Here is a 25,179-nt window from a genome sequence, read left to right on the forward strand (position 1 = left end):
AATTCAATGCTGGTTTTTCAGTGCCTTAACAACCCTGGGCTTTGCATCAGACCATTAAATAACAAAACCCAGTCATAAAGTGCTAAACTACTAATGGCTCATCTCAGTGATGACTTCTGTCTTCTATTAAACAAGATTTCATTTAAAAAAATTTTACACTGAAATTTCTGGCATGACAAAAACAGGTGCACTCTTGCATTCTCTCCTTTTCATCTGTCTTCTCTCTATGACATTTCCCCCTTTTTCCTTTCTTCCCTTCTTTAGTGTCTGTGCCTTCCTGCTCAGCATTTACCTCATAGCCTTTGTTCATAATGTCCCATCCACTGGGCCCAACCTCTGCTTCTGAATCTGTTCAAATGCTATGCCATCTTCAGGGTCCATTTGACATTTTACCTCTTCTGTGAAGTCTTCCCAGTTACTCTATTCATCATTCACTAAACTGGTACTCATTAAAAGGGCCTTATGTACCAGCTATGATGCTAGGCACTAGAGATACCAAGATAAAATAAATATATTACTAGACTTTAAGGACTTTTATGTTTCACCTGATTTTATTGATAGAGTGACTAAATCCTTGATACAGTGATGTGTTTGATAACTACGCTTTAATGCCCTATTGGTTTTTTTCTGACATTTTCTGTATTTAATAAATTTGTCCACATACCTTACTCAATACTGTCAGTGTGGTCCAGATTTGAGAAGACTAAGCTCCACCTAGGGCCATCACCTGGTCTCTGCTCTACTCCTACCCTTCTCTCTCATCTCTCCCCACACTCCTACATCTATCTCGTAGATCTGCTTACAGAAATCATAGTGAGTAACTGGAAGAACCACTTACCTCTATCCGAGCATGCCCAAAGGCAGAGGACAGACTTATAAAACAAAAGTGGAAATCTTCAAATGCTGTGTGCCCAAAGGAAGTAGGGGCTAAAGACTATGGTAGACTTGTTGATCAGTTAGAAGTCAGCAAATTTAAGTCTCAGGTGACCAAGACACTGACAATTCATAACTCTTCTTTACAATTATTGGGTAACCTGTATTTGATTCTGGGTCCCCAGTGTAAAAATTGACCTTGCTTCATTACTTTTGAGATACAACTAAATTTGGGGAATTTGGTGTCGCATGAATGCAAGTCCTTTTGTAAAGTAGAAATGTTTTATGACTGTTCCTTTATTTGCTTTGTTATGTTTAACAAGATTTTCCTGCATTGGTTTTTGTTAAAAGCAGGCACATATACCTCTTAACAATGCCCTGTATGTGAGCAGTATCTTAAATTCAGGGACATGCAACATATTCTTTTCGTAGGACAGATTTAAAATGCTAATATTAATTTTAGAGTCATGAAGAACAACAGCACCGTAATAAACTATGTTTTTCCCAGGGGAAGTGGACTAAATGATGCTGCTTATTTGATTATCTAAGTTAATTAATTAAGAACACAAATCCTTGCCAAATTGAAATCAACACATTAAGGGATATGTATTCTCCCTGGATAGTTTGAAATGATACTGCAAAAAGAATATACGTTCATCTTAATTACTATATTTTGGAATGCAACCCCAGAAAACAGATTTAGTTGTGTCAGCATAAATTAATCAGGAAAGTTTTTTAGGACTTTATTTAAGTCCTTCACATGGTAGCATATATTTTTTCTCTAGAACTGTTTAAACATACTGTATTTGAGATCCAATAATTTATGTTAATAACTAGACTTTGCATTTGGTTCTATTCTCTAATTGTTTCTGGTGTATACATCTTACAAACTATAAATTTCTCCAATAAACTGTGAATAGAACAGTTTATCTTTCCAACTCTCCATCCTCTTCCCCTTTTTAAAACTTCATTCACTTTTTGAAATTCCCTGCTCACTCATGGTCTCATGGTTTCCCTGCTCTCCATTCCAGAAACCTGCTTCTTTCAATATGGCTGAAGAACAACCCCTTCTGGAACTCCTCAGGCTCCAGCCTTTTCTTTACTCCACCTTCTCATTCCATCAGTACTTAACTGTTCATTGCCACTGTTTTAGTTACCTCATCTGATAGTCTAACTCATGCTTAAATGTTAGTGACAAATTAATGTGTCCTTCTCTTAGCTAATATTGAGTTTCATTATCTTAATAACATGGAGGACAGGACTTAATAAATAATTTTTATACCTTGTTGTAGGTTGTGGAGTACCCGGGAAGTATTTTGAATAGTTGACCTATTGCCCCCCAAATCAATAACTGAACTATTTATTATTATTATTATTATTAATAACTAAACTTGAATGCGTGGAATGAGTTTGACAACAAGACAAAGAGTTTTCTTAAGTGAAGATGATAGACTTCTTGATTCTAAACGCCAATAGACTTGAATCTAGAGTCAAGAATGACTACAAAGCATTGTTACTACCTATTGTCTTCTGTTCCTCAAATACGAAAGAGCCTATGAACTTATACAAAGTATTTAAGCAGCAGTTGCTTTTACGATAAGAATGAGAGCTAAGAGAATTTTTTTCTCCTAGCTCTGTGATGCTTGAAAATTATTTAAAAAGAAAGAAATGCTGTCATTTGTGACAACATGGAAGAACCTGGAATACATTATGTTAAGTAAGATAAGACAGACATAGAAAGACAAATAATGGATGATCTCACATATCTGGATTCTAAAAAGTTGAACTCATAGAAGCAGAGAGTATAATAGTGGTTACCAGAGGTTGGTGGCGGTGGGGGACAGGGGATTGGGGAGATATTGGTCAAAAGACACAAAATTTCAGTTAGACAGAAGAATAAGTTCAAGAGATCTGTTGCACATCATGGTGATTATAGTTAATAACAATATATTGTTATAAATATATTTACTAAAAGAGTAAATTTTAAGTGTTTTCACCACAGAAAAATAATAAGCATGCAGTGTAATGCATATGTTAATTAGCTCAATTTAGGCATTCCACAATGTATTCATATATCAAACCACCTTGTTATAAACCATAAATATATACAATTTTTATTTATCAATTAAAAATGTAAAGGTCATTCTTTGTACTCAAGCTCTAGTTAATGAAGCATTATTAATCTTGTGGAGCTAGTGGCTCCTGTATGATACTCCAGATATTACTGATAGGAAAAACAGCCCAAAAAATCCACATTTATAATTTACTACTGTCCTTGTGATTTTCCTGAATAATATTCACTGAGGTTAAAGGCAATTGTGAGATTATTTAACACTCAATGTAGAATCTAAAACTAAATTTCTTTCTTAACGTTCTAAAACTAAATTCCTTTCTTAGTGTTCGTTTGTGTGTTTAACACAAATGTTGTTTTAACGTAATTTGCCATAAAACTCACATTCTAACTGAAAAAGGGCACATCCTAAAAACTGGATTCATAGGTCCTAGTTCAGCATCTCATTTATGACAAGTCCTTCAGCTAAGATCGCAAAACAGCTTCTGTATAATCAATGAACCACAAGATGGCACCACTGAACAATTAGCTTATCTCAAGGTGGCTTCTAGGTTCTCTAGATAGGTGCCCGAGAATAGTGTTATACTTCTTCAAAACGAACATCAGTCACTTAATCAGTCACTTCTGGTGAATAGAGTATGAAAGGGAAAAATAACAACTTTATAGTGGAGAAACCTGGCAGGTTGTTACCTTAACCAAGTGCTCAAGGTTAATATCACCATTGATCAACATGGAGATATCATGTACCCCTGATATGATGTGATGAAAAGGGCATTTCACTTCTGTGATATCCTTCCCAAAAATTCACATAACCTCAATCTAATCATAAGAAAACATCAGCCAAACCCAAGTTGAGGGATATTCTACAAAATACTTGACCAGTACTCTTTAAAAGTGTCACAGTTATGAAAAACAGGAAAGACCGAGGACTTGTCACACACTGGAGAAGTTTAAGAAGACATGATAGCTAAATAGAATGTAGGATCCAGGTTTGGTCCTAGAAAAAGGACATTAGTGAGAAAACTGGGAAGTCAGAATAAATTTTAAAATTTAGTTAAGAGTATTATACCAATATTAATTTCTTCATTTTGACAATTGTAGCATGGCCATCTAAGATGTTAACATTGGAAGAAACTGGGGAAAGGATATACAGGAACCCCCTGTGCTATCTTTGAAACTGCTCTATAAGTCTAAAATTATTTCAAAATAAAATTTTTGAGGAGTCAAGGTACAGGGGGAACTCTTCTGAAATGCTATCTTAACAGTAGCACATTTCTATGATCTATTGTCTGTATATGCCAGACTTCTATGGAGTCTTGTAGAATGATTTGGCATATTAACTCAGTACATGGTTCCGAGACCTGGAGTTTTATTCCTCTGTAGGTTCAGTGAGCATATTTTTCAAACCCAATATTAGGACACATTTTCTGACGAAATAACTTCATTCAATTTTCAAGTGTGAATAAATCACAGATAATGAGGGTAGAACCACGCTGATTTTTTTTCTGTTTTATGGCCATGGTTGGCATCTTTTAATGACATTCAGTTGTCTCACTAATATGTCATAATCTATTGATTTTAGACTTCAAAAATTTTGTATTTTACTTATCATCAGTTAAATAATGTATGGCTAATATTTTTGATAACCTGATAAATATTTTGTATTGCCCAAAATAACAGTGGCTCATAAATAATCTCTTAGAATCAAGGAAGGCAGCATTGTAACTTTTTAAAGGGATGCATGTAAATCAGTTTCCAACATGTTGTATTTGTGCATACAGATGTGGAAAAAATTTTACTAGCAAGTGTTTGTGTGAATAATTATGAAAACTATGCTTCCTAAGTTATAAGGACTGAATAAATAAAAATATTAATATATAATTCCTCCCAGAGATGTAAATAAATCTGAAGGGTATCCAACATACTCAATAATTTTTATAAACTCGGTTAAGTTCAGGTGTCATTACAATCCTACAAAAAAGAACAGTTTAAAACTGTTTTATTATAACTGTCCAGCAAAAGTAATCTGACTCCATCCAAACAGGCTGCCCCAATTAAGACAAGTGACAGAAGATAACACAAGCTCATGTTCTTTTGAAAAATTTAAAAGAAGCTAAGGAGGTTGCAAAAATAATGCTTTTTGTCTGATAAAAGAGAAAATTGTTTCTAGAACTTGATAGTATTACTTCATGGATTGATCCTTACAAACTCTGCCTCATTTCCACTTCTCATGTAAATCTGATTTTGCCTTTGCATTTGTTTCCCAAGACTTTAGGTTAAACAGACAGGTCTTGATCTTGGGTTCCTACTTTTCTCTGATCAATCAATAACCTGTAACTTTAAAAATCAATAACCTTTCCTTTAAAAATTCTAGTCTTCTGTGGCTGGCATGCTCTGCCCTAAACTGCTCACCCAATTCTGGACATTTCCTTGTACCTTGATTACTAGTCTCTGAACCCTATCCCAAGTCAAGCACATTACCTTGCTCAGTTTCCGTCTTTCCTGCCTTGTGTACTAGTTTCTTAGGTCAGCTGTAAAAAATTGCTACAAACTGGATGGCTTAAAACAAACAAAATGTATTCCCTCACAATTTTGGACATAAGAATTCTGAGTTGAGGTGTCTGTTGGGCCATTCTCTCTCTGAAATCTCTAGGGAGGAAACTGTTCCTTGTCTCTTCCTGGCTTCTGGTGTTATCAACAATCCTTGACATTTCTTGGCTTGTAGTTGTATCACTGCAATTTCTTCTTGTCTTTTACATGACTATCACCCCTTTCTGTGTCTCTGCGTTCAAATCTCCCTTCCTTTCATCTTATAAAGAAACCGGACATTGACCAAACAAATCCATATGACCTCATCATAGTTTGATTACATCTGCAAAGACCCTGTTTCCAAATAAGGTCACATTTTGAGGTTCCAGGTGAACCTCAATTTTCGAGGGGACACTGTTCAACCAAGTACAGCCCCCAGATCAAACCTTCTGCTGAGAAATATCAGATAAGGCATTCTATTTATTACTCATAGTAATGTTATACTGATTTTTTCTATGACTACAGTTTGGAATATATCTAGAAGGTACCAGCCACAAAATAGGAGATCTGATTCCAAACCTATGTGTTCACCTTTAAAAATTACAAATCTGTAGCTTATACTTGCATTTAGGGTAAGATCTAAGCTCTTATAACTCATCATCTTTTCAATAAGAGAGAATGTTCTAGAACTTATTCCTTTTATAAATATTTTTGGTTCATATGATTCAGGACATATTAAACAGTTTAGAGGCTGTTGAATTAATTATGAATCACTCACACTAAGTGATCATTATGGAGATAATGCATGGCTAATATTTTTGCTAACATGGTAAATATTTTGTGTTTGAAGAAGAGTCCAGTGGAAAGATGTCTGCATAGTATCACATAATCAATTGAAAAAATGTTTAGTACAACAACTCCTTTTCTGCCATCTTCAATAGAAAATTTTCACTTAGATTAAATGAAAATTTTCATTTAGATTAAATGCTTTGGTGCCATGCAAACCTAGATTAAAGACACTAAGTAAGCAATAACTTTAAATAGGCAATTATGTCCACTAGTTACTACAGATGTAAACAGCCAAACTGTTCCATAACCTTCGTCGAGTGTTTTCAGTGGGATGGTGATTTCTTTAAAATGTTGATAATTTAATATTTCTGTTTTCTATATAATACTATATATTTCATTTGTATATATTTTATATTTTATAACATACAATGTATTCGACACTAATTTTAATATTTTCTACTTTGATTGCTTCTTGATAGCTGGATTACCTAGCCAGCATTTGATATTTATCACTATCCTGTATTTCAGGGACTTCATGAGAAGACTGGTGCATTTACAGCTGTTAAAGTGATGAACGCTCGTAAGGTAATATTATAAATTGCCTGTATTCTCTTCCCTTAGTGGACTGTGTTCCTGAGATACACAACTCAGAAAATATTGTATTTGTTTTTAAATCATTATTTTATATAATAATTATTACATCAATCTGGATTTATTATAGTTATCATTTAATATTACTTTTATTCATTAGTGTATTATATCTATTGCTTTATTATATATCCACATAAAACAATGCTTGTTTCACAGCAGAAGTTCCACATATTTTGGTATTCTATAACACTGAGGAATATATCTGTACTCCTCTCTGTTTCTAGTTGACTATTTGTTTCCAGGGATAGCAAAGAAGAGATTGCTTCTAATATTGGGTTAATCCTGCTGTGTTCCATCATATTATTTTCCCTCTCCAATGATTTCCTCTGATAATTGAGGCCATTAGATTCTCAATGACAGGTAGAAGGAAGAGACTTATCAGAAACGCACATTTTTCATGTATTTTCTGACAGATGAGCAAAAGAAACAGTTTAATTGGCACCGTTCCTGGTAACATTCATAAAGTTGTGTCACGGTTCATAACATATTGGCATAGAATTTGCTAGCACTGATTTCTGTTCTTTTTCTTTAACGTGAGTGCCACACTTTCTCAAGATAATATTATCATAAACATAGAAAAGGTCAAAAAATTTTACTTCACTATACCCTAAAGGGAAATTTGTGTTTGAAAAGCTATACACATTCACTGAACTGTTGTCAAGGCCATAAACTGTGCTTTTTCCAATTTGTGCAGGAAGTGAATTGCTGAAACTGTTTAAAGAGTTGTGTGCTTCCATAGCACATGTATACCTATGTAACAAATCTGCACATTCTGCACATGTATCCCAGAACTTAAAGTATAATAATAAAAAAAGAAATGATAGCTGAATTAAAAAAAAAGTTGTGTGCTTTTAGTTTTGCCAGTAAATGTCAAAAGTTGCAAACCAATGTGAGTTTCGAGGGATTTTGAGGTTTTGTAGATTTATTTTGCCCTACAATCCATGGCTTCCAAATAATCAAACTTCTACTTTTTGAGTGAGACTCTCTAAAATACTTATTTTCTTGTTTTAACTTAAGAGACCTTGACATACATTTAACCTACATTTCAGATACTCTGACTTTTAAAATATTTAAAAATCATGTTCAACCCATGGAAGTTTAGTGTCAATTAACTGGTTTTGTAAGGAGGATAAAGCACTTTACTAATAACAAATTGTAATTTTCCCATTATTACAGCAGTTAAATCTACTACCATGAATTTGTTGCCAAATTTCTGTATGTCATAAGAATTTGGTTTTTAAAATTAAAACTATTGGAGAAAATTGAGAGAGGAATAATGTTATCTTACTTTTCCATTGAGTGCTAACGTAGCTTAAAGTACTTAAGCATAAATCATTTTTAGAGTGTACCAGTACATCTAATAACATTTTATTCTTGGTTACAGACCCCTTTACCTGAAATAGGAAGGCGAGTGAGAGTGAATAAATATCAAAAATCTGTTGGGTGGAGATACAGCGTGAGTACTAAAAGTTCTCATTAATACCCAAGTAGTCTTTCCTTTCATTTTCAGCTTTTAACTTCTCCCTTTGCATTGTGTCATTATCTCTAGAAGACTGCTACTAAAAGTGTTCTTGCCTGAAAGTGATAACATATTTATATCTTTTAATATATTCACTTAGATTCAATCATCATATATGAGCACTAGCATATATCAGAGAGTAGGAGATAGGAGAAAAGGGCCCTTGAATAGGAATGCATTGACTGTCGGTGAGGAATTGCGTAAATTTACAGAGCATAGAACCCTCTGGCTGAATAGCAACAAGAAAGGAGGTGATGCGATCTACAGCAAATTTTGCCTAAAATTGGCCTTGGAAAGGTCCTTTTCACACGTTTATCATGACATTCTGGACTAATTGCTTTTCCTCCATTGTGATTCTAACAAACATTACCATCGTGTTTGTACCAAATGAGGAATGCCCCACGCGCCCACCCCCCCCGCCCCCGGCTTTTTGTAAGAGCAATAGCAGGCAGAAAACAAACCAACCACTTAGCCTCAAGGTCTTCAGACATCTGGTACCATACTTGAACACATGAAAGAATATGAACATGTTTTCTATGTGCAGCTTTTTGACTTACCTTCAGAGCAGTTTTTCTGATACCAACAATTCTCTGGCTCCAGAATAAAACCAACCAAAGATAATCTCTCTTTTTCAGTAGATATTGGTGATCTATAAAATATTGTATGGGCCCAAAAGTTGAATTTTTGCTCTTATCAATATAATGAATTGATATATTTTTTCCTACTTTTCTCTCCTGCAGTCAGCTATACATGAGACTCAAATATTTCTAGCATTTTGTGACTTAGTAAATATGTCTCAGGCACATTAAAAATAACCCTTTTACTAACACAATCACATTCAGAAACTTTCTAGTTATATTAGAAAGATATTACTAAACAACCTCATGACTCATCTATTAAGTACTAGGCTCCTGTTATGTCTATAATTCATGTTAGGAGACTAAGCATATCCAGAGGACCAGCTAAAACAGATAGTATCATGCTTTTGTAGCTTAGGAAGCCGCAAAAGATAAGGTATGGAAAATATGATTATTTTATTAATTTTGGTTTCATCAAACATTTGTGCTAATAAAACTTTTTTAAAGACCTGTCCCAAACCCTCTCTGGCACACTTTCCTTAGAGAAAAGGATTTTGATTCTAGAATTGGATGAAATTACAAAGGAAGTTCTGGCATCCTTGAGCTGCCTCCTCTTGACAAAACGCAGGGTATTCAGGCCAGTCTGTGATCAACTGGCCCTAAGCCAGGAAATGCTGTAGCATCATATTACTGGAAGATGTGTGAGAGTTTTAAATTACCCACTTGGTCTGATGGATATAATGTACTTATGTGTTTCTCACAAGCTCAGCTTCCTGTTAATTCAGAGTGGCAAACACACTAACGCTTCCCAAACATATCTGATCTTCATTTATTTGTTTTGGGGGAGTTTACATTTATGTGGGAAACCCACTCTTAAAAGGTTTTTCTAGTTGGGGACTTTGAATTATCTGATTATGTATTTTAGTAAGAAAAAATAACTGCTAGCTAATCATCCAGTTAGTATCTCTAAATTATCTTGAATCCTTTAGGATAAAAAGTATGTGACTTGCACACACATCTCTTAGATGCCAGGGGTTTATGGAAATAGCAATAATATGTAAGTCCAGAAACATGAGTTCAAATCCCAAGTCTACCACTAAATAGCCAAAAAGTACTTGGGAAAGTGGTTTACCTTTCTATGTCTCAGGTTCCTCATAGAAAAAGAGACATCACAAATGCAACTACATAGCTGCCCAGAGCCCAGCGCATCTCTTGTTCTTTCCGGGACACATAAGCTTTCTAACTCAAAAAGAAAAGGAATCACCTTAACATCAAGCTACCAAACTAGTGAAAGAATTCAGTCTTGCCCCTGCTTCTCTTTCACTTGTTCTTTGTATTCTTAACCTCCTACCATCCTCTCATTCCTATTTATTGCACTACTTATGAGTTCATATTCCTCTCAGCAGAACCTTGGCAACTTAATTGAAACTGAGAGTGCGTACGCACAAATATTCTATAATAGCTAGTCCCTGTGGTTTGCTAGTCTTATGCGGTGCCAGGTATTGTTACCATTTCAAAGGAGGGCCACATCACAGGGGAAGCAGAAAGTTTAAGGATCTTACATGACAAGAATTAAAGCCACAGGATTTTTACCTTTCTAGAAAACAGATTAAGATAATTTGAAGGGAACTTACTAACTGAACTTTGCTGGGAGGTTGGGATGAGACTCTAGCCTGAGCTTTCATGCAATTCTCATACCACAAGTTGTCATGACTTTATTACACAAATAAATAGAAAGAGGGAACCTATCACTGAGATTTTCAACTGCACATATCAGGACCTATCCTTTTCCCCCATAAGACAAATAGGTGTCTAGAGATTTATTTTCCAGTAGTTGAATGTTTATAGGTAAATCCAGTGGAAAATCCTTGGGAAATACTAAAGAATGTTCTGCAACTGCCAGCCATTTTCTCTGACATTGCAAACTTTTTTTTTTTTTTACGAGATATAAATACCGGGCATTTTAGGGGAGGAAAGATAATTTATAACTAAAAGTTAAGTCAACTTAGAGACACTACAGAGCCTAGTGCACTGCTTTATATTTATGTCATAAGTATTTTTAAAGCCTAGCCACATTATACCTAAATATAGAAAGTAGTTGCCTATTTTTCCTGCTGGTTCTTAGAGAATTAGCTAAGAGAGAAGGTAATAACTGAGTTATGTTTAGTTACCAATTCATTTCAGCTAAGAGACTTATTTCCCTATATTTCAGTCATTAAGTCAGTATAGTTTGAGGAAAATGCTGGGGAGAACTAAAGAAAATTGGTGGTTAATCCCGTAATTATTTTCCATGTCAATTGTCCCTTTCCTAGGTCATTGTCAAAAGAGTTAAAGAAATCTTTTTTTCACTGGATTTCAGAACCGGAAGTCTTTAATTCAAAAGTTTTTTGTTTGTTTGTTTGTTTGTTTTTGAGACAAGGTCTCACTCTGTTGCCCAGGCTAGTGTGCAGTGGCACAATCTTGGCCTCCTGGGTTCAAGTGGTTCTCCTGCCTCAGCCTCCCGAGTAGTTGGGATTATAGGCATCTACCATCATGCTTGGCTAATTTTTGTACTTTTAGTAGAGATGGGGTTCCACCATGTTGGCCAGGCTGGTCTCAAACTCCTGACCTCAAGTGATCCACCTGCCTTAGCCTCCCAGAGTGCTGGAATTACAGGTGTGAGCCACCACGCCAGGCCAAAAGTCTTCTTTTCTTTACACTCTACAAATATATTTCACTTTCAACAATAAGAATATTTCTTAATAATTTTTATAAATTGAACTATTATAGATGAAATAGGAGAGCTTTTTAATTTACAATCAAATAAAATTTAGAGCTACTATGAATTCAAAGGAGGTCAGTGAGGAATCCATTTCTCAAGTACAGAATCACTTCCTGAGTCATCTCACATCACCTTCAACTTTATTATGTATTCAACTATTTTGTATTCACCGTTGGTTGTGTCATTCACATATGTGAATCTTATTTCCTGATGTGTAATTTCCTTTAAGTTAGGATCATAATACCTAAATGCACAAACCAATTATATTTTCATTGAAAATTTTAACAATTTAAGTTGTCTTTTTGTAAGTTAACATTTTAAGATATTTTTCTCAAGTGTATTGCATCTGTATACACAAAAGTGTAATTGTTTTCAAATTATTAAGAAGCAAAGAGTTTTTTCTAGATTGGCTGAGAAATAAGAGTTACAGAAGGAATATCAAAACCACTTGGCTCTCTTTCCCGTCTTGCAAGATGGCGGGTGAAAAAGTTGAGAAGCCAGATACTAAAGAGAAGAAACCCGAAGCCAAGAAGGTTGATGCTGGTGGCAAGGTGAAAAAGGGTAACCTCAAAGCTAAAAAGCCCAAGAAGGGGAAGCCCCATTGCAGCCGCAACCCTGTCCTTGTCAGAGGAATTGGCAGGTATTCCCGATCTGCCATGTATTCCAGAAAGGCCATGTACAAGAGGAAGTACTCAGCCGCTAAATCCAAGGTTGAAAAGAAAAAGAAGGAGAAGGTTCTTGCAACTGTTACAAAACCAGTTGGTGGTGACAAGAACGGAGGTACCCGGGTGGTTAAACTTCGCAAAATGCCTAGATATTATCCTACTGAAGATGTGCCTCGAAAGCTGTTGAGCCATGGCAAAAAACCCTTCAGTCAGCACGTGAGAAAACTGCGAGCCAGCATTACCCCCGGGACCATTCTGATCATCCTCACTGGACGCCACAGGGGCAAGAGGGTGGTTTTCCTGAAGCAGCTGGCTAGTGGCTTATTACTTGTGACTGGACCTCTGGTCCTCAATCGAGTTCCTCTACGAAGAACACACCAGAAATTTGTCATTGCCACCTCAACCAAAATCGATATCAGCAATGTAAAAATCCCAAAACATCTTACTGATGCTTACTTCAAGAAGAAGCAGCTGCGGAAGCCCAGACACCAGGAAGGTGAGATCTTCGACACAGAAAAAGAGAAATATGAGATTACGGAGCAGCGCAAGATTGATCAGAAAGCTGTGGACTCACAGATTTTACCAAAAATCAAAGCTATTCCTCAGCTCCAGGGCTACCTGCGATCTGTGTTTGCTCTGATGAATGGAATTTATCCTCACAAATTGGTGTTCTAAATGTCTTAAGAACCTAATTAAATAGCTGACTACAAAAAAAAAAAAAAAAAAAAAACCACTTGGCTATCATGGTACAAGCAGGCATCACTGAAACTTTGAGAGAATTGCTTTCCATGTCACTCCACTATAATTAATATGCTGGGAATGAAGGAGGCTGATGTTTGTAGATTACGGTAAACAGTGGAGGGAAGTGTATAGTTCTGATAGCGCTCGGAGTAATTCAAAGAAGTCAAGTAACAATGATATTTTGTGATAATACATTGCATTTATATAATTTTTTTCAAAGATTTCAAAGAACTTTATTTATGTTATCCCATTTGGTCCCACTAACATTCCATGAAGATAGGTAATGGCTGCTATCTTCTATCATTCTTTTAAAATAAATTGAACTTTAGGAAGATTAAGTGAATTTCCTACTCTGGGCTATCAGTTCTAAACCTCGGTGTCCTAATGCCCATGGTAGGTGTTTTTTTCTGACTGACATCACACTGTCTTCTGCTAGAGCTGTCTTGAAGCTATATATTGTACCTCGGTGATCTCATCTAACCAGATGGCTCCAATTATCACTATATAGATAATTCTCAGAAACAATACTTCTAGACCTGACTTGTCCCCTGAGTGCCAGACCCATATATCCTTTCTGTGCAATCTTGTGCAGCCATAAGAAGGAAGTGCATTTGTTTATTGATATGGAAAGATGTGCTTTATATACTGATTAAAACATGAAAATTGCAGAATATTAAAAATAATAAGAGCTTATTTGGATTTTTTAAATGACACACACACACATATATATAAATGCATAATGATATGATCAACACACACACATACACATACAGACACACATGTATATATATATAATTATATATTATATATACAGATAATTATATATATAATTATATTATATATATTATATATTGATAATTATATTATATATATTATATATTGATAATTATATATATACGTGTGTGTGTATGTGTATGTGTGTGTGTGTGTGTTGATCATATCCTTATGCATTTATCTCTGTCATAGCTCTAGCTACTGCATTATCATATACAAATGTCTGAAAGAATATACACTAAACCGTTAATATTGCTTGGGGAAAATGTTCAGTGAGAGTAGACCCCTTACATATTTTATTAGTATATTTCTCTATATTTGGTATGCATGTACCATTGTTGTGATTAATAAAAATAAATTATCGAAAAAAATAAAAATAAATAAATAAAATGTGAAAAAATAATAAAAATTTTTAAAAGATCAGCACAGAACAAACCAATACCTTTAAAATGTAAAGGATTACCAAATAATCAAGATAGTATGGTACTGTCCATCCACATGCAAAATAATGAGGTTGGACTTTTACTTTATATTAAAGTTAACTCAAAATGGATCAGACACCTAAGTATAAGAGCTAAAACTATAAAATGCTTAGAAGAAAACAAGGATAAAGCTTTGTGACCTATGATTTGACAGTGGATGCTTATATATGGCACCAAAAGTACAAGCAACAAAACAACAAATTTATAAATTGTGCTTCATTAAAATAAAAACTTTTGTGCTTCAAAGGTCACTATCAAGACAGTGAGAAAACAATCCACAGTATGAGAGAAATTATTTGCAAGTTGTCTATCTGATAAGGCACTTGTATCTAGAATATATGAAGAGCTCTTACAATTCAGTAATAAAATGACAACCCAGTTTTTAAAAGGACAAAGAATTTTGTATTAGACATTTCTTGAAGAACATATTGGCAATAGGCACAGGAAAAGATGCTCAACATCATTAGTCATCAGGGAATTGCAAATTAAAACCACAATGAGACACCACTTCACACCCACTAGAATGGTTATAATAATAAAACAGAAAATAGCAAGTGTTGGTGATAGTATAGAGAAAGTGGAACCCCTGCATACATTGCTCTTGGTAATGCAAAATGGTAAAGCCAATGTGGGAGACAGTCTGTCATTTCATCAAAACATTAAACATAGAGTTACTTGACATGACTGTTCGTAGAAGCATTATTCATAATAGCTAAATGGTAGAAATAGCCCAAACATCCCTCAATTGATGAATGGTAAACCAAAAGCAATGAAACATTGTTACATGCTACATATGGATGAACTTTGAAAAGAACTAGTCACAAAAGACCATGTTATATGATTTCATTTATATAAAATGTCCAGAACTGATAAATCTACGGAGACATAAAGTGGATTAGTGATTGCTTAGAGTTGGGGTGTGTGTGTGGCAGAATTGGGGGATGATAACTAAAGGATATGGGGTTTCCTTTTGGAGTGATAAAAATGTTCTAAAATTGATTGTGGTGATGATTGCACAACTCTATAAATATACTAAAAACCATTGCATTTTGCACTTTAAATGGGTGAATTTTATAGTATGTGAATTATATCTCAATAAAACTGTTACAAAAGAAACAACAATATAATGACTCCACTCAGTGAAAATTTTATACAGTGGCCAGTGCCGCTGGTCCAGGGACCATACCTTAAGAACCACTGAACTAAAAGATCTTCAGTTTACCCTATTTATTCCCCCAGACTCCAGGTTAACCAGAGGTCTTCATTCACTGACAATTTTAGTTGAGATTTTATTATAAATTGCTGTTGGATATAATTAGTTGCCATAGGATTCTCCTTCATTGATATACTGTACTTTAGGGACTTATAGTCATTGATTGCACAGCTTAGGAGCTTTGCTGTCTATTCTTATTCCATAGGATGAGGAAGAGGATCTCAGGACTGAACTCAACCTTCTGAGGAAGTACTCTTTCCACAAAAACATTGTGTCCTTCTATGGTGCATTTTTCAAGCTGAGTCCCCCTGGTCAGCGGCACCAACTTTGGGTATGTTTTTAATTACACTGTTCTTATTCTATAAGAATAAGTTTTACCCAAGGATGTATGTTTTCATGAGTTATCACTTTTGTGCATCTACAGGAAAACTTAGCACACAACTGTTAAGGTAGTATGGTGTATTAATCTGGTCTCACAATGCTATTAGGTTGGCGCAAAATAATCGTGGTTTTTGCCATTAGACATACCCAAGACTAGGTAATTTATAAAGGAAAGAGATTTCATTGACTCACAGTTCCACATGGCTGAGGAGACCTCACAATCACCGCAGAAGGCAAAGGAGGAGCAAAGTCACGTCTTGCATGGCAGCAGGCAAGAGAGCATGTTCAGGGAAATTCCCCATTATAAAACCATCAGATCTCGTGAACTTATTCACTGTCATGAGAACAGCGTGGGAAAGACCTGCCCCCATGATTCAGTTACCTCCCACGACATGTGGGAATTATGGGAGCTACAATTCAAGATATTTGGGTGTGGACACAGAGCCGAACCATATCATTTCATCACTGGCCCCTCCCAAATCTCATCTCCTCACGTTTCAGAACCAATCATGCCTTCCCAGCAGTTCCCCAAAGTCTTAACTCATTTCAGCATTAACTCAAAAGTCTGCAGTACAAATTCTCATCTGAGACAAGGCAAGTCCCTTCCATCTATGAACCTGTAAAATCAAAAGCAAGTTAGTTACTGTAGATACAATGTGGGTATAGGCATTGGGTAAATATGCCTGCTCCAAATGGGAGAAATTGGCCCAAACGCAGGGGCTACAAGCCCCATGCAAGTCCAAAATCTAGCAGAGCAGTCAAATCTTAAAGTTCCAAAATGATCTCCTTTGACTCCATATCTCACATCCAGGTCATGCAGATGCAAGAGGTGGGTTCCCATGGTCTTGGGCAACTCTGCCTCTGTGGCTTTGCAGGGTACAGCCTCCCTCCTGGCTGCTTTCACGGGTTGACATTGAGTGTCTGTGGCTTTTCCAGGCACATGGTGCAGGCTGTTGGTGGACCTGCCATTCAGGGTTCTGGAGGACAGTGGCCCTCTTCTCACAGCTGCACCAGGCAGTGCCCCAGTGGTGACTCTGTGTGGGAGCTTCAACCCCGCATTTCCCTTCTACACTGCCCTAACAGAGGTTCTCCACGAGGACCCGGCCACTGCAGCAAACTTCGGCCTGGACATTCAGGAGTTTCCATACATCTTCTGAAATCTAGGCAGAGGCTCCCAAACCTCAAGTCTTGATTTCTGTGCATCAGCAGGCTCAACACCATGTGTAAGCTGCCAAGACTTGGGGCTTGCACCCTCTGAAACAACAGCCCAAGCTGTACCTTGGCCCCTTTTAGCCACAGCTGGAGTGGCTGGGACACAGGGCAACAAGTCCCTAGGCTGCACACAGCAAGAGGACCCTGGGCCTGGCCCATGAAACCATTTTTTTTTCCTCCTAGGCCTCTGGGCCTGTGATGGCAGGGGCTGCTGTGAAGATCTCTGACATGCTCTGGAGACATTTCCCCATTGTCTTGGTGATTAACGTTTGGCTCCTTGTTACTTTTGCAAATTTCTGCATTTGGCTTGAATTTCTCCTCAGAAAACGGGTTTTTCTTTTCTATTGCATAATCAGGCTGCAAATTTTCCAAACTTTTATGCTCTGATTCCTCTTGAACCCTTTGCTACTTAGAGATTTCTTCCAGAAGATACCCTAAATTATCTCTCTCAAGTTCAAAGTTCCACATATCTCTAGGGAAGGGGCAAAATGCCGCCAGTCTCTTTGCTCAAACATAACAAAGGTCACCTTCGCTCCAGTTCCCAACAAATTTCTCATCTCCATCTGAGACTATCTCAGCCTGAACCATATTGTCCGTATCATTATCAGCACTTTGGTCAAGGTCATTCAACAAGTTTCTAGGAAGTTCCAAACTTTCCCACATCTTCCTGTCCTTCTGAGCCCTCCAAACTATTTCAACCTTTGGCTGTTACCCAGTTCCAAAATTGCTTCCATATTTTCAGGTATCTTTACAGCAGTGCCCCACTCTACTGACACTAATTTATTGTATTAGTCTGTTCTCACGCTGCTCATAAAGACATACCTGAGCCTTAATAATTTATAAAGGAAATTTATAAAGGAAAGAGGTTTAATTGACACAGTTCCACATGGTTAGGGAGGGCTCACAATCATGGTGGAAAGCAAAGGAGGAGCAAAGTCATGTCTTGCATGGTGGCAGGCAAGACAGCATGTGCAAGGGCATTCCCCTTTATAAAACCATTAATCTCAAATCTCGTGACACTTATTCACTATCACTAGAAGAGCACGGGAAAGACCTGCCCCCATGATTCAATTACCTCCCACCAGGTCCCTCCCATGACATGTGGGAATTATGGGAGCTACAATTCAAGATGAGATTTGGGTGAGAAACAGCCAAACCATATCATGTGGCAAAATATACTCTGATTCCTGGAGATGAGAGTGATAAAATATGGGAAAATAACTTAAGTGCCTGGCAAGGGGATTACTGGTGGGATGGGGGAGGACTCAAATGAATACTGGAAATAGTCAACATAAATATTTTCAAATATTTTATGTAATTACTATGGTTGCTATTACAGAAATTACCCAATGAACTAATAAATAATGACTGGATAAGGATAAATTCTAATTAGCACTTGACATGAGCATATGGGTGCATTTTAAGTTTTTGCAAAGTATATGCACTTATGGATAAACATAACTCCTAAGAAACTCTTTTCCAAATGGTAAGTTGACTTATCCTTTTCTTAGTCATTATGCCTGGTGTATCACAAATTCTAGATCAATAAGATATAAATTGTAGAGGATAAATGGAACCTATGCTACCTAAGTCACAGTTACCAGAATTTTTGCTGCCCTCCACTGTGGTAAAAATAGTTAAATCACAAGAAAATCAGTTTTGGTCAAGGATGTCTTTATTAAAAATTGAATATTTAGAATATAAGGTGGGGTTAGTATACACTTGGATCTCTATACTTGCTGCATTTCCATTCCATGTCCAAGTTAGTAGTATTTTTTCAAAATAATGACTAAAGCTTTTCAGTATCTTCAAGTGACAATAAAGTATTCTATTACATTCTAAATAATGGACTTCAGAAAATAGGACAGTGGACATTATAGAATGGTTTTCAACAAGGGGTGGAATTGAAACAGTGGTTCTCTAAATTTGGCAGCCATCAGAATCTCCCAGAGAGCCTGATAAAACACCTATTTCTGGGCGTCACTCACAGAATTTCTGATTCAGTAGATTTGGGGGTGTGGGTCCAAAAAATTATCCTTCCTAATAAGTTCATATGTGATACTGCTGCTACTGCTGGACTGATCACCACACTTTGAGAACCACCAAATTTATAGACCTTCAGCTTAACTCTGTTTTCTCTCAAATGTCCAGTTAACATGCATCCTCTATTCTCTGACAATTCCAGTTGAGATTTTAGTAAATATGGCTGCATAGTTTAGTTACTGAGGAATTTTTTTTGGCATATACCATTTGTCTTTTTTATATATTTTCACTTACAAGTTTTTTTTCATCTTGATAGTATAGCAAAGTGTGAGAAATTTTGCAGTCTCCTTACTGGATATGTATTAGTACTCAATTCATTCAGGCATTCAACATATATCAATTGAAAACTATCTATTTGTCAGGTGTTGTGCTAGATGCTGAGGATAAAATGGTAAGCTGAATAGACATGCTCCTGACCCAGTGGTGCTTACAATCTATTTGCAAAGACCAGCGTCAATCAAATAATCACACACATAAATGTATAATTGGTCAGAAGAGAAGTATCATGGCTGTCTGTGGGTGAATAACAAACCTTAATTAAGCGGGGAAATGAGAAAATCTTCCTTGAGGAATAAAAGCTTGAACTGAGATCTGAAGGATGAATAAACATTTAATGCATAAATTATTTGTGAAGATAAGAATTTTCATGGGACACTTCACAAATTTTGGCCTATATAAATCAGAAAAACAAATAGGAAGTAAGTAAATAGCTTAATAATGACCATTAATAAAGAAGTGTATGTACCAGGCACCATGCTTACAAAGTTAGGAAAATTACTGAGAATGTCTTACATTCCTTTTATAGTTGAGCTCTTCTGACTCACATAATATAAGCAAGATCTTCCAGGGTTTATGTTAGTTGAATGGCTTTAATTCTGGTTTGTCATGGTTCAAAATGAGGAGTTACCACAGTGTACATGTTGTGCCCATTCAATATAGTCAATGCTTAATTCTCCACGTGAAAATCAACTTTTTGTGGCTTATCTGTTTTCGTTTTGTTTGGCTGTCTCTTCTTCTTTTTGGTGAAAGTGTACTCAGGTGAAAGACATGCAATAATATCAATGGTGAATAACTGTAAATTAGGGGAGTAGTTTTCTGAAAAGAAGATCTTAATATTCCACAGGAAGTAAGGTAGACTTTTTGAATAGTCATGATTTTGAGTTTATCCTTTTGCTTCCATTCATCTATGGTGATAATTAATTTGCATAAAGTTTAAAAAAGACATTTTGCTCTTTTGATAAAGTATTTTTGAAGTGGGCAGTAATACATAAACCTGTACTCAAAGAAAATATTGCTAGGATAATTATAATAGTTATATGCTCTTGTACATCACTCTTTAGTTAACTCATATAACCTGGATGAAAATTTACTAGTTGGGCCCTCAATTTATATGTGTCAAAAATAAACTTTCTGAGAAACTGAGTTTATTAATACAATAAAATCTGAATGAAATATTATTGAAGATATTAGTTTTAAAATAGGTTTTCCTTAGTAGCAATCCCATTTGGATGAAATTATCCCACAGGAATGCAATTGACAAATTCCACCTTGGAGTTGTAGCTTGCCAGTATCTTGGAGAAAATAGTTTGGAATTTGAAAATAAAAACAAAACAACAAAAACCAAACCTAGCCTTAATGTTGAAATGTAAACTCTTTTGAGACCCTCCATATTTTGCTTCTTCACCCCTGATTAAACTGTTCCCTTGACCATCCTTTCCTTCCCATTCCAGTCGTCACTTAGGTTTGTTCCTTGCACAAACTTCTTTCTAAAAGCATGTGTTTATTTAGTTTTCCATAAACGGAATGTTCTTCCTTTTAAGCATATACAAACACCACCTATCCTTCAAGACATAGCTCAAACCCCAACTTCCAGTTAAATATCTCTGGTGAAATACCTGGCTTCTCTGCCTCCACAAATCTTTGGTTTTAATCCAACTCTCTCTAATTTCGCTAGCCTTTGGAGTCTTCCATCAGACAATTGAGGCAGTACTTGCAGTGCCTTAATCTCTAAACATTACATATAGATACAAGCCATATGGACTAAAACTCTCCAGATATTTTCAGAAAATTGGACACTAATTTTTTATACTTTGCTGGCTTTCCTGCAGATGGTGATGGAGTTATGTGCAGCAGGTTCGGTCACTGATGTAGTGAGAATGACCAGAAATCAGAGTTTAAAAGAAGATTGGATTGCTTATATCTGCCGAGAAATCCTTCAGGTGAGTCTTCATATAGTCATTCTCTTCTGATCTTTTAAGAACCTGGGAGTGATATATACAATGCACCTTATACCTGCTCACATCAGATAGTTTAGGTATTCCAAACATAACCTGTGCATCAGGATATCTGAAAAGGCCAAAAAGCTTTTGAGAAAGCCGATTTGCAGCTGACGCCTTTAAATAAGCTGGGTAACAAACTCCTTTGAAATCATGGCCTTTAATACCTCTGTCGGATTAAGACTACTGTGTTCAGTGGATCATGGAAATGACCACTTGGATTATTTATTATGTTGTTATTATTTTAGACTTCTTTAAACAAAAATATAGCACAAGCATCATAGATTAAGATGAAGATGAGTCAGAAGAAGTCAGTATTTTATGGAATGGCCTCAAACCAACTGTAGCCTTTTGGCAGACAAACATTTTCTTTGATTACTGCCCCCATTTTAAATTTCTTTATTTTCCACACCCAGTTGGATGAGAGCAACAATCTTCTTGATCTACCAAATTCCATCTTTTGTGACTTCAGTTCTTAGGGTCATCCAAGAAGGATATTAACAGAATTGAACAGTACTACTCATACAATGTTAGAATGTCCTTCCTGTCATTTTGGTTGGATTCACTTGTGATAATAGTGTAAATGGTTGAGAGTTCAAACTCTGGGCTGAGTTTACATTTAGTTTACTATGGATAAGTTTTATTACTTGGAATCTGTTACTTAATATTTCCAAGGCTCACTTTCCTCATCTATATTATAAGGGTGATATTAACACCTTCCTCAAAGGGTTTCTGAGAAGAATTAGTAATTTATTCCATGTAAAGCACTTAGTACAATCCTTGGCAAAGAATAAGGGCTCAATAAATGTTAGCAGTTTTATTGTTACTTTATTATGAATCTCCAGTTAGTGTCTGAGGCAGTCTCACTACAGCTTAACATTGCATACCACATCATCGGTTAGCCAGGTCACGGGTAAATTTTAGTGGTGAATGGGCTAGAGCCAAAGTGTTAAGCCAACACAGATTACAAATGCTGTAAAATGAATTTCCACATTCCCCTAAATTCTCAGCCTACAAAGCTGACTAGAAAATATTTTGGACTAAACAAATGGTTGGGTAAGAAATAGAGCAAAACTATAGCTGAGCTGTGATATTCAAGATGTCCAGATCTTTACTCTTATGGCTAGTTGGAAATACGGAGGCTAAAAAGGAAGGTAAAGTGGCCCAATGTATACAAACATTACTTTTGGTGCTCTTTTTTTTTCGTGGGTGTCCTGATTTATTTTCCTTTCCTTATAGCCAAAAGTCATATTTCTGGGAACGGGTTGTAGTGATTCCAGCCTAAAGAAAGAATTGTGTCTGAAACATCAAAATTAAGCTGTTTCTCTTATCAAAAGTTTTTCCAAAAATACTAAGAACTGTACCAGAAAGAAAGAAAGAAAGAAAGAAAGAAATATATACTGATGTGGCTTTTTAAAAAATATATACAGGGCTTAGCTCACCTTCACGCACACCGAGTAATTCACCGGGACATCAAAGGTCAGAATGTGCTGCTGACTCATAATGCTGAAGTAAAACTGGGTAAGTTTATTCTTATAGTATTTTAAGTCCAAAACATCTTAATGGAGAAAGCTCCTTTAAGATAACTATGCTTTCTATCATGTCCCTGCCAATATCCTCTACTTATTTGAGCTGGGTTTTCCGTGCCTGCAAAACCAGTCAAAATTTGAAAATTTGTTTGGGAGAGGAGGCGGGGCAAAAGAAAGAGGATGCACATACCTGCTTCTTTGAAATCATGTAGATAAAACAACTTTTGAATTATAATGGGGATTTACTTTTTGGCCATTGCTTTACCCTCTATTAGAAATAGCTATTATATTTATTTCAACAATTGAATTGAGTATTTACCATGTGCAAATTTCGATGCCAAGGGAAGGGATTTAAAAAAATAAAAAAATTATTTCACATGACAGAGTCATATTTCTCAAGAATATCAAATAACTTTTAAATTATGTAAGGATGAATTGCTTCTTTGGATTTTTTCAGACATGTAAAGAAATGATATTGATCAGAATCGATGCTCCAATAATATGCAAGTCAAGTTCAGAATTATAAATCAAAAGACTGGAAGTACCTAGCTTTCTATGCCAGAGTTCAGAGTTATATAATTTACTTGAAAATAACCACACATACTTTCTGATTTTCTTGTCGTTAAGCTCATAGGGAACAATATATTGTACCCTTTAATGTGTAAAATAAATATCAATAGTTTTTAGAAGAATACCATAAAAATCATGTCAGTACATTGTAGTGGCAGATAATCCCATGGATATAGAGGATAAGTCACTTGCATTATTTTTCAACAGTTTGTAAACATGTGTCTGAACATGACCTTAAGATATTTCCCATTTTCTTGCTAAACAGATAGAACAAGAGTAGAGATTTTGTTCATTCATTAGGAACATTTTTCACTGAACATTTGTGGAAGAAGCATGAGGTAGTAATTGTTTATTCTTGGAATAAGTGAAAGTAGTTTCAAGAGAATGTATTATTTCTTTTGTGTCTGTCTAAAAGCTATAAAGCTAGAAACACAATTTTAAAATACATAAGGAGAGGCCAGGTGCAGTAGCTCATACTTATAATCCCATCATTTTAGGAGGTCAAGGCATGAGGATCACTTGAGACCAGGAGTTCAAGAGGAGTCTGGGCAACATAGCAAGACCCTATCTCTACAAAACAAAAATGTTTAATTAGCTGGGCATGGTGGTGCGCACCTGTGGTCCCAGCTACTCGAGAGGCTGAGGCAGGAGGATCACTTGAGCCTAGGATGTTGAGGTTGCAGTAAACTATGATTGTGCCACTGCACTCTAGCCTGGGTGGCAGAGAGATACCTTGTCTCTAAACAATAAATGAATAAACAATGAAAATGTAAAAAATACATGAAGGGCATACATATTTCACATTTAAATACGCAGGATAGATAGTTAATCACAAGGCTAAACACTGTGTTCGCATATAGAGCAACACCGTCATATACTTGGGTCAAGTTGCTGGTCAACGCAAACATTTACAGCACAAAAGAGAAATTGTACGTAAATGAAAAACCACTGAAATATCTGTCACAATGTCCATGCACTAAAGTTCATGTACCTTCCTCTGGAGGAGAGACCTTCTACTGCTGGATTAGAGTTTAATCAGATTTACTTTACATGTAGTCCCTGTACAGTTTGTTCTAGATTTCTCAGATTATCATTATTTTGAAGTAACACATTATAAAATTTAATCACACATATTTTGCACTTAATTCTTGTACAATTTGTTTTAAATTTTTAAGATTATAGTTGTTTTTAAGCAACATAGTATAAGAAGAAAGTTTCAGAAAGCAAACCTAATGACAGCCAAAGGAACTGATAGAAGGGAAAGAGATGGAAAAATGATTATATTGCAGTTGCAATTGCTTGATAATCTTCATATTCCAGCCTGTAAGGTCATGAAAGAAAACTTTAAATTATGCCATTGTTGAGGTTTCATCTCGTCTTGGCTTTCATTTCTCTTTCTCTTGCTCTTTTTTCTTTTCTTCTGTTAATCAGTCTTCTAGTCTTTTCTCCTTTCATTTTCTCCTCTGGATATGTGCCATATAGCAACTTACGGCCTTCCTAGGTAATTCTTGGCCCCTAATGC

At 35.9% G+C, this 25,179-nt stretch overlaps 2 protein-coding genes across 2 annotated transcripts in view; both read left to right on the forward strand.

Moving 5' to 3' along the window:
- NRK (Nik related kinase) overlaps positions 1-25,179 on the forward strand; it is a 136,832-nt gene that overhangs the window by 51,164 nt on the left and 60,489 nt on the right. The window contains exons 3-7 of the mRNA XM_063601537.1: positions 6,791-6,847; positions 8,298-8,369; positions 15,852-15,977; positions 21,391-21,501; positions 22,989-23,079. Of these exons, the coding sequence (XP_063457607.1) occupies positions 6,791-6,847; positions 8,298-8,369; positions 15,852-15,977; positions 21,391-21,501; positions 22,989-23,079 (457 nt within the window). The remainder of the gene's footprint in view (positions 1-6,790; positions 6,848-8,297; positions 8,370-15,851; positions 15,978-21,390; positions 21,502-22,988; positions 23,080-25,179) is intronic.
- Positions 12,225-13,144, forward strand: LOC100973658 (large ribosomal subunit protein eL6-like). The gene has a single exon (XM_008973071.4). The coding sequence runs from the start codon at positions 12,245-12,247 to the stop codon at positions 13,109-13,111; it is 867 nt and encodes a 288-aa protein (XP_008971319.2). The 5' UTR covers positions 12,225-12,244; the 3' UTR covers positions 13,112-13,144.

The sequence above is a fragment of the Pan paniscus genome, chromosome X (assembly GCF_029289425.2).
Source record: "Pan paniscus chromosome X, NHGRI_mPanPan1-v2.0_pri, whole genome shotgun sequence".
Lineage (NCBI taxonomy): Eukaryota > Metazoa > Chordata > Mammalia > Primates > Hominidae > Pan > Pan paniscus.

Coding starts and splice junctions, on each gene's coding strand:
- LOC100973658 (XM_008973071.4), top strand. CDS start 12,245: ATGGCGGGTGAAAAAGTTGAGAAGCCAGATACTAAAGAGAAGAAACCC.